The sequence below is a fragment of the Zootermopsis nevadensis genome, unplaced genomic scaffold, assembly GCF_977971745.1.
Source record: "Zootermopsis nevadensis isolate Lab colony 2312 unplaced genomic scaffold, Znev_1.0 Znev_ptg000001l, whole genome shotgun sequence".
NCBI lineage: Eukaryota > Metazoa > Arthropoda > Insecta > Blattodea > Termopsidae > Zootermopsis > Zootermopsis nevadensis.
The window spans coordinates 15,648,784-15,664,066 of record NW_028259133.1 but is presented as its reverse complement, the minus strand read 5'-3'; the positions used below and the strand labels follow the sequence as shown (position 1 = coordinate 15,664,066).

Genomic DNA, 15,283 nt, shown 5'->3' with positions numbered 1-15,283 from the left:
AAAATGAGACAGTAAATGTTAATAGATGTTGTTATAATTTGAATTTTGTTTTAGTACGTATTTTATATGTACCAATATCCATGAAAGTTGATGTGGAAGTTTCAGAATTTTAACATTACAAGTACTGGTTTGATGTAACAAGTACAGGTACATAAATAAAAAAAACTGTTTTAACGAACTAAAATTATTTAAGAACACAGCACAGCCTTGAACCGAGCAGCAACACATTCAACCTAGATGGTTGCTATACCATCTGTAGGTTGCATTAGTAACTAGGCTCATATCTTTCTTTTCAGTTTACCTAGTAAGCAGATGATAATTATATATCTTTCTTGGTAATTTATATTGCATTACTAGAATATGATTTTTGAAGACCAAGAACTTTCTGCTTTTACTGCCCTTTTTTCAGTTTTCTTTTCAGCTTAACTGCATGGATTTCAATACTTTACAACAATTCTGACTCAAGTGAAACTTTAAAATGAAATTTAATATTAATTTCTTTTGTGTGATGTAAGTTTTGTCATATAGTATAAAATCTTTTAACCACAAAGAATTTGAAGAGTATGTAAAATAATGTAATGAAACAGTGTATATAAGATTCTCATTTTTCATGTTACACACAGTTGAGATACAATGTTGTGATTACGCTTTGGCAGTCAAGTTTAGTAAAGGTTGTTTAGTTTGAAACTGTGTAAATGATCCTAATAAAGTTTTAAATTTGACTTTACATTTCTAAACTTTATTCACTAGTCTTTAATATTGTGAATGATGAAAAAGTAGAAAGTATTCTTCATCTAGCCTATGGAACTTTGATGTATACCTCAGAATAGACACAGGTCTTTTCTGTTCTCAACTTAAAACATTACGATTGGAGCATATCTGATGGAGTGTTTTTTGCAGACACATATCTGCAAGTTCATGATGTGGGACAAGGGCTTCACTTAGTCTTATAAACATAATTAAATATTTGTTTTTTGGAGGGATTGATTTTTACATCTTTAAATAGCTTTTCTTTTTGTGTTCTGTTTTAGTATTTTGTCGTGCAGTATTGGGCCTTTTTAAATTGGATTTGAAAAAATGAATTCAAGGTTTTATTGACTAGATAAACATATTTACATTTATTTTATTCAGCTGATCACTTTTCATGAAACCCCATTTAGAAAGAAATTCAGTACATTCAGGTATGTACCCACACCCAAGTTATAACATAGTTTGTCTGACTTGGTTGTGATTGTCTGACAGTTATTCACAGTAAAAGATTTTTCTGTCCTCATGACAGACACCACAGACACTTCTTCAGAATTATGAATTCTTTTCTTTTATAAAGATTGAATAGGACAGTGGATTTCTTTTTCATATGTAGGCAAAGTTTACCTTTGGTTTGACATTAAATCTTATATGGTTCATCATAAAACTGTAACATAGTTTTATACCCTGTAAGACATTGTAAAGAGAAGCATGTATGTTATGTTTTTTATTTTACTTTATGAATTTTATTTTGTGTTCATTTTTTACCTTCACCTCCCCTCCTCACCCATGTTTTTCTTATTTATTTAATTTCTTTATTGGCTAGCTTGGACCAGGCCCCGAGTGTACGCCAGACCTGCCCCCTGTAGGCGGAATGCTCAACTAACCTGCCCAGTGCGAGACCATTGCACACATAGACAAAACCAAAAACCAAAACGATATATCAAAAAGCAAGATCCAACACCTCCCCTCTTATTTGAAACCATGGCAAGATTGGAGAGTGAGTACAAACTTTAGTCACTTATAGTTTTGTAGGGCTGCAAATCGAGCACCATCAAATGATGTCATCTGATATTGTTTGATGCATACATGATCCATGTCATGATATAATAATCATTGATATGTATGTACAAAATTATAGAAATTTGTCTTTTAATAGCTGGGTTTTGCAGTGAATATTTCTGTTTATACAATATTCTTGTTCTAATTTTTCTGATATACTTTAGATCAGATATTTGTCCAATTTTCTAGTTATGTTATGGCGCAAACTGATTGCATAAAAGGCTTATTTGATTTTAAGAGTACTGTTGGCAATGATTGTATATGAATGCAGATCATCTTTATCGATTTGCAACACTTTTTTTTTGTTTTTTTTTGTTTAGCTTACTATACAAAAAGATTATTCTTGTTTCTTGTCTCTCATATGTTGGTCTTGAATTTAATTTTGTGTCTCATAAGTCACTAACTCTTTCTAGAGCACTTCTTTCTCCTCACAATTGTGCTATGGCTGCTCTTGCGTCTCCTTTCTGTAACTGATATTGAGCACTATGTCCCGCAGTCCACACTACTAACTTCTGCATGTGCATTCCTCTTATCTTATTTTCAAACTTGTGTTCAGTGTTTGTGTGCTGGTGTAGGGAATTCAGAATTATTGAACACTCATTGTATTATCATGATGGCTGCTCCATACTGAGGTAGTTTTCTTTACATTTTCTTTGTTATATTTGAATAATTATAGTTTTGAAACCAGTTTAAAAGGTGGAGTGAAACAGAATTTCCTGTGACGATTATTGCATCAAGCTACAAAGATCCCTGACTTTTCAAGCCACATTGGAAGCAGAATAGGAGAAAATTAATAATGTGATTTGTCTTAGTTAAACAGAAAACAAAAGAATAATTTTGTTCTGTTTCCAGTTAACTGAGTTTTGTCATTTTACTATTTTAACTAGAGCCACAAGAATAGCAATACTAATTTTGGTTTCAAAGTATGCTTTTGGTATTAATAGTTCTGGTGACATGAACTGTAGCCTCACAGAAATAAATAGATGGTAAAAATAAAGACACTTAGTATATTCATTGGCATTTAATTCTGTGATAGGTAAATAGATATATAGGTAGATATTTATATAGATAGATAGGCAGGTAGGTGCATAGCTAGATTAGGTGAGTAGATAGGAAGGGGAGTAGATAGATAGATAGATAAATAACATGCATCCAATAGATCCTAGTAAGGAGGATGTGTAACAAATCAGAGTACAGTAAATCACAGTAAATGTACAGAAACATGTATCAAGAACAAAATATACTTCATTAGATTTAATCAGATTCATAATTATATTATTACTAATTCCTTGGCTATTATACATTGTATTTATAAATACCTAAAATTGCATTACACTCAAAATATGTTAATTCCCAAATTAATGCACAAAGTAGATAATTTTTTCCACTAAGTGTTGTATTTTAAAGACCGTGGATTTATCTGTGTAGGATCTTCATGCCGTAATTTAAAATTTAAATCTTTGAGTACAGTGCATTCTAACATTAAAATGTACAAAACTTAAGTTACCATCACAAACACAACATTCTGAACAAAATTTGATATGGGTTGCACCAATTAGACTACAGTTTTTGAGAAAGTATGATAGTTATGTAGGTCATGACAAAACATAGATTTTCTGTGCTACATCAGTATGTGCCAAAAAATTTATATGCAAGGCCTGACATTACCTACACGGATATAATTTTTCTCAGAAACTGTAGGGAGGTCAGATTGGTCAGCCCATGTGAAATTTTGTTCAGTATGTTGTGTTTCTGAAAGAAGAAAATCATGATGTATCTAGTTAAAAATCACTGAAAACATATCTCAGTCCATCAAATTTACATTAGTGCTTTTTAATTTACACATTTTAAAAATATTAGAACATATTAAAATAGCTATAGATAACATTATACTTTTAATGTTTTCCATCTGTTATTACAGTGTAACAGGTAACAATGAAAAGTAAGTAATTTTTACCAAAAAAACAAATAAATTTTTTTGTTACTTAATTCTGTGCAGAAGTTGGCCCAATCCTATGTCTCATTAGATTTACTGATTTATGTCTCATAATCAGCTTGTTACCAAACACATTTGCTATATTGCAGCAGTCTTACTATAAAGATATGCTGCTTCTATTAATTTGTGTAATTGTGTTCAGGAATTGGCTCACAACCGGTATCTTTAACAGGCTTGATACTGATTCATGTTTCATGATCAACTTATTAGATGCAGTTGACATTTTGTCTGTCTGGAAAGCAAAATGTAAAGCAATCGAAAGAAATGTGTCTGAAGTTGAAAGGTGGTTGCTAAAAGAAATTGTGTTCATAATATATGAGATTTGAGGTTCTCATGGTGCTGATGATGTTGATTGTAGTCTTCTGGGTTGACACCATATACTTGTTTAGGTTAGGTTACCAGTATTTTGTAGGAATGTATGAACTCCATCTTCAGGGATACATTCTACCCTGCAATATCTCCAAACCAATTGTAACCACCTACAAGACTACATGGTGTCACAAGCAGAAGATCACATTTGACAATTGTATTTATAAGTTGAAGCAATGAGTGTCTTTTAACTGGAGTCCCTACCCTTCTAATGCTTTAACATTTTGTTTGTCTGTTCTTAATTATAAATGTGTTCTAGGTGATGGTTCTATAGTATTAGTTAGTAGGGCTACAGTATGTCGTAATAAGACTTATGTAATGTAATGTATTTTCAAGTGGTAACCCTGTTTATATGAAGTTTCTGCAAAACCAAACATGGAGTGAACATCACATTAATCTAAAGGCATTATATTTTTAGTTATTGACAACATGTCAATTGTTGTTTCCATTGTCTAATTTGTAGTGGTTGTTCAATTTCAGCATCAAAGTCTGATAATGTGAAAGAAAAACAGATGGAAATGGAACATACACAAAACTATTATTGCCCACTTTGTCTTCATTATGGACACTGATAAGCACTGATGTAATGAGTTCTCACAGAAATGAGCAAATCATTATTCATTTCTAACTTACAGGTGTCTTATGTTTGTGCAGTGTACATGAACTTTGGTACAGCTTTGATTAACACATAAGCAAGGAGTAGATGTTTGATATTTAAAAGAGTTGAGAACAAGAAAAGGAGCTAATCTGTTAATGTTTTACTAGTATTTTATTTACTGCATTCTGCATTTTATGTTTTAATTTCTTCACAGTTATCTTTCAGATAATAAATACCAGTAAATAAAATATCCAATATGTTACATCAGTTTTTAAGAAATTATTTGTGTGAAAATCCTGGCATAATGCTGTGTTGAACAGTTGAACATTGATTGCTTTAGGATTTTGGGGTAGTATTACAAATTGTACACATCTTCAAATATTGACTATTTTAATTAAGTAATATATTTTTGTATGCATTTATTATTGTTGTTGTCTTCATATTTTTGAATTATATTTTTGTATGTAAGCACTTATGCTTTGAATTCAAGATGATAATGGACATAAACTGACCAATTAGATTGGAACTGTACCAATATATGAAGATCAATACTACCCTTCTTAGCTGTGCTAGAAGTTATATCATAAAACTTCAATGAGCAGCATTAGCATTAAGGTGACAAGAGAAGATGTGAAAATACATCTCTGGTGAATAGAAACAATAAGTGATTGTTTCACATGGGGCAATGGGTATCTCATAACCTTTATGTATATTCTGTCATGTTTTATTCTTTCGCCACAGTGTGTGATAAAGCGTCTTGAAATAGACAACATATGTATGTCTTTTACTTGTACAGTGTGTTAATATTTTTTTAGTTTCTGATGAGAAGGAAGTTTCTCAAGAATCTGTTGCACTAAAATTCATAATCACATGGCTGGTTATTTGATCTGAAAAGTTCGTACAGTACATATGACTGAAGATATGCATGTGGTTAGACATATACTGGAAATGAGATTAAAGGTAGATTGTGTCAGTTTTGTGTTTGCCATTCTGTTTTTCCACACATTTTCAGAATAATATTGTCTTGCTTAATGTCCGTACTTGAGATCGGTGTGTAGCTGTGGTCTCTATTGTTTTATTCTCACTGTATTATCAACTCATTTGCAGGATGTGTACGTAATTATGCACTGTCTGTTGCAGTTCCCAGTATAGTTGTCCACAACGGATCTGCTAGTGCGCCAGGCAGCCCTACCATGGAGCGGAGTCTTCGCAGTCAACAGACGCTTTCCAAACAGGTGTGCATAAGTAACTACTTAAGATTGCTATACTGTGGTTATTAGTGCCAAATCCAAGACAAGATTTTTAATTTATGCACAACTATATTCATTACAATGCTACTTCTAGGGTTCATCACCTTATTCTATAACAATTAATTAAAAAGATTCTTGATATCATGCAGAAACTGTTGGTGTGTTATCTGCTCTCTGAAAGGGTTTCTTGTCAATTGCTTTGAAAAGCAAATTTTGCCACTGAACCATATCTGAAGATATTTAAATCCGGTCACCATTAACGCTATACACTGAAGATCCATTTTATTGTTATCCTTTTGACTCTAGCTAATCTTCTAAGTAACCACTTTCAAGAATTGGTATTTATTCTTTCCTTGGTCTGGCTTACGCAGCCAATCTATTACCTTAAAGCTTTCTAATTACTTTATTTCTTTAATTTCTCACTTTGTTTTAGATTCAAGTAGCTACCTTAGCGCTTTTACTTATTTTTTAATTTCTCAGAAGTTACCCTTTGCCAAATTCTTGAAATAAAAAATCAGCAAATATCCCAGAGGTTGTCTCTCCAAGAGGAATATTTATATTTAACAGTTTTTCTAAATGCACCAAGTTTTCTTGGATATTCCTGTTCCTAATTTTTTGAAATTAACAAATTAATAATATTCTTGGAGTTATCTCCCAAGAGGAACATTCTTTTTTGTGTTTATTATTTCTTTTTACGATGCACCTTTATGAGAAATAAGGTAGGATGGACAGATGGTTTTCGGCTATTATGTATATATATATTGTAAATAATACATGCCAAAGAAATGTGGCTGTGATACAAATTGTGTTGTTCTGTAGGCAGAGTTTGAAGAGTTGGAAGAAGATAATTCAGTCCCACAAATGTCAAGCCCCTCCAGCAGTCCTTGTGCTACCATATCATCTTGCCACTGCCAAAGTGGTGACAACCCCCCCAGCCCAGTGTCCAGTAATCACACGTCCGACAAGCACAAGACGAAGGAAGTCGGGGATGACATACAGCATCAGCAGCTACAGAGAGCAAATAGTCTGGACGTTGATGACAAGTCACCGCCACCACCTTCAAGAGTCAGGGTAAGACAGAGACTGTATTCTGGGATGTTGTGCCATGTAGTCTTGTAGAAATTGACTGACATTTCGGAGGTGCTTACTGCCTCCAACATCAAAGTGATTGAAATTTTAGAAGTGTTTATTGTCTACATCAGTGGTATTCAACCTTTTTTGTTCGCGTACCCCCAGATATAATTTCTCTTCAACTTTGTGCCCCCAAAGTTTTGGTGTATAATTCAAGTTATACATAGTATATAATCTACATCTAAATTCATTTAAATAAATTACATTACTGATTATTCAGTGTTTATCATAAAATAATATTTTTTTAAATTTCACGCACCCCCTAAGATGTCTTCGCGTATCCCCGGGGGTACACGTACCCCAGGTTGAATACCACTGGTCTACATTATCAGGGTGATTGTCCTGAAGTCTCGAAGCACCTTTGAAATGTTGGTTAGTTTCTACAAGATTACATGGTGCAACATCCCAGAACACAGTTATCTTTATACTCAACATTGAGAGAACCTAAAATCTTACACAGGGTAAGACAGTCTTCACTGTTAAGTAGCTATAAAGATGACCACTTTCTAAATACAGGGCACATGTATTACCACTGAGATAATCTTCTCAGTTGACTTCTAGGTATAACATTCATGGCTGTGAATGTGACAGTCACATATTTTGGTCTGTTTTGAACAGTTATGTTAAGACAAAAACTTTGCACATAATTGGATTATGTTATGGTTGTATGTGTTGAGCTGGGATAACACAGCCAGTAAAGTGATTGACCGTGGGATAAAGGTCCACTGTTTGTTTCTCAGCTGACATAAAGATTTTTTACCACCACATTCAACTCTGTGGACCATTCAGCTTCTTCTCCGATGGGTAGAAGTAGTAAAATAGTCAGGACATTGCAGAACCATTTATGGTTCAACTGTATGTTGCAGTCGCATGCCAAGTTGAAGCTGCTAGTGCGAAGTCATGCCATGAGAGAAGAGACTTCACCTCCTCCAGATCCTGATGCACATCACACACCTGTGCTGGGGCCAGCACCAATGCAACAGCAACAGCAACAGCAACCACAAGCAGTCTCCACCAATAGCTTGTCTGTTGGTCGCCCTAGCTCTAGGCATAAGCTGCGCCACCAAAGTTCATCGCAGGGAAGCATGGACAGTTCTTCACCATGTTTGTCCAGGGGTGTGTAGTTAATTTGGCTTCTATTTTGCTTTGGTTATATACTATGCTGCACTTGAATGCGGTGACCAAGTAGTGAGTATTCTCCTGATGTAAACGTAAAGCTGTCCTGTTATGTGCCAATCAGGAGCTGGAGGGGGGGGGGGATTATAACTCATTCTTCAGCTTGGCAGTAGATGGAGGTGAGTGGTCAGTGTCATGCCCTGTCCATGCTTACTCCCGCAGAAAGGACCCCTGGTATTCATTGGATAGGAGGCTTGGTGGCTTGCAGAGCTGGTCTGGATGCATAGGCTGGAAGAAAAATCCTGTGCCGGGGATTGAATCCAGTTGTCCAGTCCATAGTCAGACACTATACCGACCAACCCACCCTGACTCCTGACGTGCCTGTTTCATTTCTTGGATGGAAATGGGCATCCGTCTTCAGTTTTGTTTCTTGTACTTTTTTCAAGTAAACTGGAAGATCATGTCCTAAAATGGAAACTAGCATCTGCAGAATCCTTAATGACAGTATTATCAGTTATATTGTTTTAATGCCTAATTATGATAAACATATTATTTGTGTTTGCTGTGTCTGTGACACTTAAGTTGTTACTTTGGTTGGGTTCCTCCTGGTATTTGTTTTAGCATTACCATTGTAAATGATGGAGGCACACAAATTTTCAAATAGTTAAGTTACTTTAAAAACAATTTAAGGAAATCTTTACAGTTTGGTAAAGTAACAAGAAGTGATAAGTTGATGTTTGGGTTTGCAGACAGCAGTACAGAGCAGTACACAGACAGCACAGGAGTTGATCTGCAGCAGTTCATTACAGACACGCTGAACCGCAACCAGAAGGACAGGATACTGTTGCTGAAGATTGAGCAGGAACTAGTCAATCTGGCCAAAGACAGCAAGTAAGTCCAGGACCATACTTACACTTCTCGGGGCCTGAGGCGCTAATCTCTTGCGGGGCCCCCTTTGAAGATACCAGAGTTTAAAAAAAAAAAATATAAATACAGATAAACCTCGATTTACACCGGGGATGTGTTCCTGGACGAACCGGTATAAATGGAATCGGCGTAAATTGAAACTCTTTTTATAATGTAAATCAATTGGAAGTCAATGACATGCGTTCCCGGCACCCAAATATTGACGACTTAAGTTCCTCAAAAATTGACTTCGCTTTATACGTAATAGCAATTTCTGTCAAGGGAATGTTTTTTCGATTCATGTCATCCACCCATAGCAACACTAATTTCTCCATTCTTTCTAAAAGTTTACTTCTGCTATAACTCACTTGCGTTGCACTTAACTCTCGTAGCCTGTTGCACTGACTGTTTTATTTTATATGAATTTTTCATTATGGTAGTCACAGTGGAAAGAGGCAATTTCATACTTCTGCACACATTATGACGGGTATCACCTTCTATTCTATGAATTACGTCCATCTTATCTTCTAACGCAATAGACCTACACAACTTTTTAGCAACACATTCACTTCTCTTACCAGACATGGTGGCTCTTCTACAATTTAAAAATATAAAACAGTTGCTACTGCAGAATAGTGGTCGAACAACAACACAAACACATTTAGCACACAGTTTCAGCACATTCAATGTGTCAACAAGAAGCGAACTGAGTGCATTTTTCCTACTCCCTTATCAGACTGAACGCAAATAACTCACCGTGAAGAGTGACCAATGCTCGCGTGACTGTTGTGCAATGTTGGCGGATTTTAGGAGATTATCTCGCAACTACTTAGCAATGAGTGCAGAGGTGACTATTTATAATCTTTATTCAAAATCAGCGATGTAAGAATTATGATTTAGTATAAGAATCAGTACAAGAAACATTGTAAAACGTTATAAATAATAGTAAAATATATTTTTTTACTTTTTGACTTGCTGGTTTCAAAAGCGGCGTTATTCTGAAGTGGCACAAATCGAGGTTTACCTGTATGTATATATATATATACCGATCTGTTTATACACAAACATTGTAATACTGTGAAACATAAAGAACAGTACTGAACTAAACTCTGTGTCACAACAGCTCATGAGGGTATGATGACCAGCCATACGGCTTTAGCTTGTCATCACGTAGTTAGCGCATCAACTTTCATCGCCGTGTTTCTGGCTTTCGTGACCAGCGTCCACTACCCTTATACAAGTAACTCCTCATTTCACATCCTCATTTTGTAAAAAAAAATTACCATCTTTATCAGGGCTGTGCAAATGGGGGTGCACTGAGTGCGGCGCACCAGGGCCCCAAATCTAGGGGGCCTGATCGATAAAGCACAAAACGTTTAATATTTTTAATTAGGAATAATAATATAATATTATCATTGGTTGCCACAGAAATATAGAAACCTGCACACAATAAGAGGAAAAGAAATATTTGGCGTGGCCCAGTCTCCTGACTTGGTTTACTCATTGTGGCACGGTTTAATATTTTATCATCTTGAATAAGTAAGGGGACCCTGATTTCTTCTTGCACCCGGGCCTCAGGTACCTTTGCATGACCCTGATATTTATCATTGTAATTTTTACGTAGTAAAATTCATGTTTTTTGTTTGTTTGTTTGTCAAAATTAACTTTATTGGGGGCCCCAGGCTGGCGCCTCATGCACCTGTGCCTAAGTATGGCCCTGAGTAAGTCACACATGTAGCCATTATTGCAACTTGAATTTAGGCTGAAGATGACTGTCTTCTGGGTTGTTGAACCATGTAGCCTGGTAGAAGTTTTTCAACATTTTAGAGGTGCTTATTGCCTTCATCATCAGGGCATGAAACATTTTAAACTTCTACCAGACTACTGTGAGAACCTCAGTGTCACATGAATTTCGGCTCCTAATGAACAGTATCTGGCACGGAGTTCTTCATGTACAGGCACCCGTAAGACAACAACTTTTGTGTGTAAATGAGAGAATGTTGTGTCCAGCCTTCTTGAAACTAAATATTCCACATTTTTAGGATTTATTTCTGTTTCATGAAGTAAAATTTATACTATCCTAGCATAATCAGGTAGGTTATAAATAACTCGATAGGGTAAAGTCCGTAAGAAGCTAATAATTACCAATTGACTGGTCATTCAGGCCGAGATTATTTATGATTTTCCTCAGCCTGTTCATGCAAATACTGGGATACATCTTGCATGGAGAAATTGAAATTGTTTTCCTTCTCAGAACTAGAGAAACAGAATACATGAATACATAAAGTATATTGCCCTAAGTAATTAGTTACTAATTTTTTATAATCATAAATAACTCTTAATTCTTTGTGACCAGTTGTAAAGCCATAGTTAGCACAGAAACTATAATTGCTCATTACAACTGGAGTGCCTGTAGAAAAGGAGGAGAAAAACTTGTTTGACATATGTAAGACGTTTTGGAATGGAAGGGAAACAGAAAGAGCAAGGTTGAAAGAAACTACCCTTAGTGAGTGGAGGGAAGTTGTTGTGTGAGTCTAAGGAATGTAATTCATCTTTTCCTCTCTCACAGGCGCAACCATTATAAGTTCCCACAGATGTCCTCATACCAACGCATGTTGGTTCATCGTGTAGCTGCATATTTTGGCATGGATCACAATGTTGACCAGACAGGAAATGCTGTCATTGTTAACCGTACCAAGAACACAAGGCTTCCTGACACCAAGTTCCGTGACCACATTCGAGAAGAGCTACTATTCCCTGAAGAGCCTCGGAGATCCATCCTAAAGCGGGATTCTTCCTCATTTGAAGACAGTTGTAACTTCAAGGTAATGCATACTGAATTGATAGTTGGAGCCAAGGACAATAATGGCCAATCTCACTGTGTAAATATCGGTGTTTACTGTTTTTACTTTCCCAGTATTGGTGTATTGTGATGTATTTTTTTTAACTTATTTGCATGTGTATGTATTTTGAGGGTACTGACATTTACCAGAAGTATGCTGTAGCTTCATAGGCCCTACATAAAAGCAATCATTTAGATATCGTGTGAATTTCATATGCTGATGAGCTTGATGTTGCAAAGTTCCTCACAAAAAAAATTATATAAAAATAATTTAAAACTTTTGACCACGTAAGTATCATTCTTAAATACTGATTACATTTTGGGGTACACAGGTCTGCTGTAATAAAAACATAAATTTAATAAATTTCACTTACATCTGATGTGTTAATGCTGTTTGGTTGCTAAACTTGAGTAATATTCAGCAGAAGCTCTCTTTATAATGGGAATTATGTGAATGTTGGACAATAAACTAAATTCAGAAGCTTAAAAATGAAAAAGTAAAATATAGAATAATTTTGTATTACTCAACACATTTGAAGTCAGGTTTATTCTAGGAGTCAGGTTTTGGAGGACATTACATAATTTACTTTTGTAGTTGCAGATAGGACCAAAAGGTATAGGGTATGTGAATCTCTGTCCTTGTTATGTGTTAGTTAATCTTCATCATCTTCATCACTCTTTAAAATCTAGCGGTAACTATATTTAATACCTGCTTGAACATTCAGTAACTATAGAATTGACCAGATGATCTTTGTAATTTAAACATGATATGTTTTCTTTAAGGTAAGAATTTAATTGACATATATTATTTAGATGAGCTTCAGCTTCAGTTGGTTAAACCCCTATACTACAGAGCTGCTGGCTGGACTTTAACTTTGGGGTGTAATGGTTTAGTGGTTTTGTGACAAGGCCAGCTGTACTGAACATAAGAAATGACGCTCAGCTGATAAAGGTTAAAAATTTAAGTACATATTCTTGTGACATTTCATGCTGTAGCATTGTAGTTAGTGATGGAAAATCATTTTAGCTCAGAGAATCATGAATGGCAACATAGGACAACCCTTGTTTCCTGCTTAAGAGAAGATAGGTGAAGTGTAGATTTAGCATTGTAGAAGAACATGCATGAACATGTTACAGTAAGAATCCTCCCATCAAATACTGTGTACTTGAGTGGTATGAAATCTTTGTTGCAACCAATTGTTGGTTTAATCATATGAAGAAAACTGACAGAGGAGACAGGTGAAATTTAGATTATACAACATAAAAGAATGTGTATGGATACAAGATTTGAAACTTTCTTGCATGATAAGCCATGAAAGTATGACATTCCCATTGAACATTTGAGAGACTTTCTATGCCTGTATCATCAGGATGAGTTGGAGAGATTTGATTGAAACACCATACTTAGGCTTTATGGCTAATTGCCTAAGATGACTTTGTTGCGTGTCTGGGCATGTAACAAGTAAGAATATTTTCCTCCAGATGCTGTGTGCTTGAGTAGCACGTAACCTTTTATTGCGAACAACTGTTCTTTTAGCTATATGAAGAAAACTGGCAACACAACCACTACTGATTGGACTGGTTGGTTGTCCACCTTATTCTCTGGACCTCACACCTAGGATTTATTTTCCATGTGCAACATATTTTCCAGCTTTAAAATCTAGTTGAAAGAGGCTGTTTGTGGTGTAACACCTGACGTAGTGGACTGAATGTGGGTACAGATAAATTACAGGTGGGTTGTATACCCATCATGTAGAGATGCAGTAATTTTATTGAAAGAACTTAGAATATATTCAGGTGCAGAGCACTTCATTGAGTTGAAGTGTAAAATGAACATGTTACACAGTTTTGAATGTGTTTAATATTTTTGTATTACTCTGTATATATATTGCTTTGGCCTTATAGTCAGATCTAATGTGGTCTGCACCAGTGTTCTGTACGAGTCAGTTTAGAGAATGTTGATGAAGTTTGATTTTACCTTGGTTTTATACTGAGTGACGTTGAACCTAAATTTAACTTGCCTGACAACTTTTGGTGTAGAGTTTCATGCAGAATTTAATTTAAATTGATTTGATGGTTTCTGTGATGAAACTTGTGAATGGATGCATTCATTCTATGAACTTTGTAAAACAATTGCTGAAAGAACAAAGCAGACGATTTATAATTACATTAAAGTCAGCATGTAATGTAATAATTAACTTATCCAAATTAATTATGTGGAATTGCATCTGAATCTTTCTTACATCTTTAATGGGAACGATGGACCAATTAAATAATCTTTAACTTGGGGTCTAGAAGTGCGCATCAGCAATAAAACACATACATATGTACACACATACTGCTTTAATACCAGAAGCCAGCTCAGTCTAGGACCTGCAAATATTACTTGGTTTTTCTTATAGAACCATCGTATTTCATTTCTTCGCTTTTAAATAAGAATTATAGGAAAACTTTACTCTTATAACTGCTCTGTCATCCTATCTTATGATGGTTTTATTTTGTTTTGGGATTACTTCACTGATTTATCTTGAGGAACAGAACATCCGAGTTCTAGTAATAACAGACTGGCAACCCCGTCTCGATTATGAATCCATGTTGCAGTCTCCTGAGAGGCAGTTTAGCTCCGAGTCGCGACGGAGCAAAAGTTTCGAGGAGCGTGAGGAGGAATATGAAAAAGCAAGGAAAAGGATTTTTAATCGCGAAGTGAGTACAGAAAATCTGGCCTCCCTGCAATTCCCCACAAATTACCATTAAAGCCACGCTTTGCAATGTCACCTTCGTTTTATAATTTTTTTGCTTCTTGTGTATCGTGTTGTTTAGTTGTCATTCCTGTTGCAACTGCTGTATATGGTTGTCACTGATACTGTGTTTGTGCAACTTTATGTCATGCATTTTGCCATCATCAACATTTGTGTATAGTTAGTGGTATTCTGAATTGTTGAGAGTTTTTGATATGTTTAGTACTGTAGTACCATGTATGTCTCCAGTTTGGATTTTATGTCTTAAGGTGCTATAAATTGGTTGTAGTAATGTACATTTCTTCTTTTGTTTTGTAGTAATACTAAAATTGTGACATGTGTAGGTACTTGGATGGTCGATCTTGAGAGAAATAGAATGCGGAAGTGTGGATTGAATTCAGCTGACTAAGGATATGATTCAGTTGTGTGCTTTGTGAACATATTGATGAAACTTTGGAGTCTATAAAATCAGGATGATATATGTATCTTGACTATAAAATACATAGTAGTTCCCTGTGCCATGAAGTT

At 35.2% G+C, this 15,283-nt stretch overlaps 1 protein-coding gene across 8 annotated transcripts in view; it reads left to right on the top strand.

Moving 5' to 3' along the window:
- The window catches only part of LOC110833120 (R3H domain containing protein encore), a 68,774-nt gene that overhangs the window by 32,542 nt on the left and 20,949 nt on the right, over nt 1-15,283 (top strand). For 5 of the 8 annotated variants that reach the window (XM_087344021.1, XM_087344028.1, XM_087344034.1 and 2 more), the window contains 7 exons: nt 1,574-1,747; nt 5,913-6,007; nt 6,842-7,093; nt 8,020-8,269; nt 9,019-9,160; nt 11,745-12,000; nt 14,556-14,720. In XM_087344021.1, coding sequence (XP_087200147.1) covers nt 1,574-1,747; nt 5,913-6,007; nt 6,842-7,093; nt 8,020-8,269; nt 9,019-9,160; nt 11,745-12,000; nt 14,556-14,720 — 1,334 coding nt within the window. The remainder of the gene's footprint in view (nt 1-1,573; nt 1,748-5,912; nt 6,008-6,841; nt 7,094-8,019; nt 8,270-9,018; nt 9,161-11,744; nt 12,001-14,555; nt 14,721-15,283) is intronic. The other 3 variants (XM_087344026.1, XM_087344039.1, XM_022070778.2) reach the window with 3 other exon arrangements.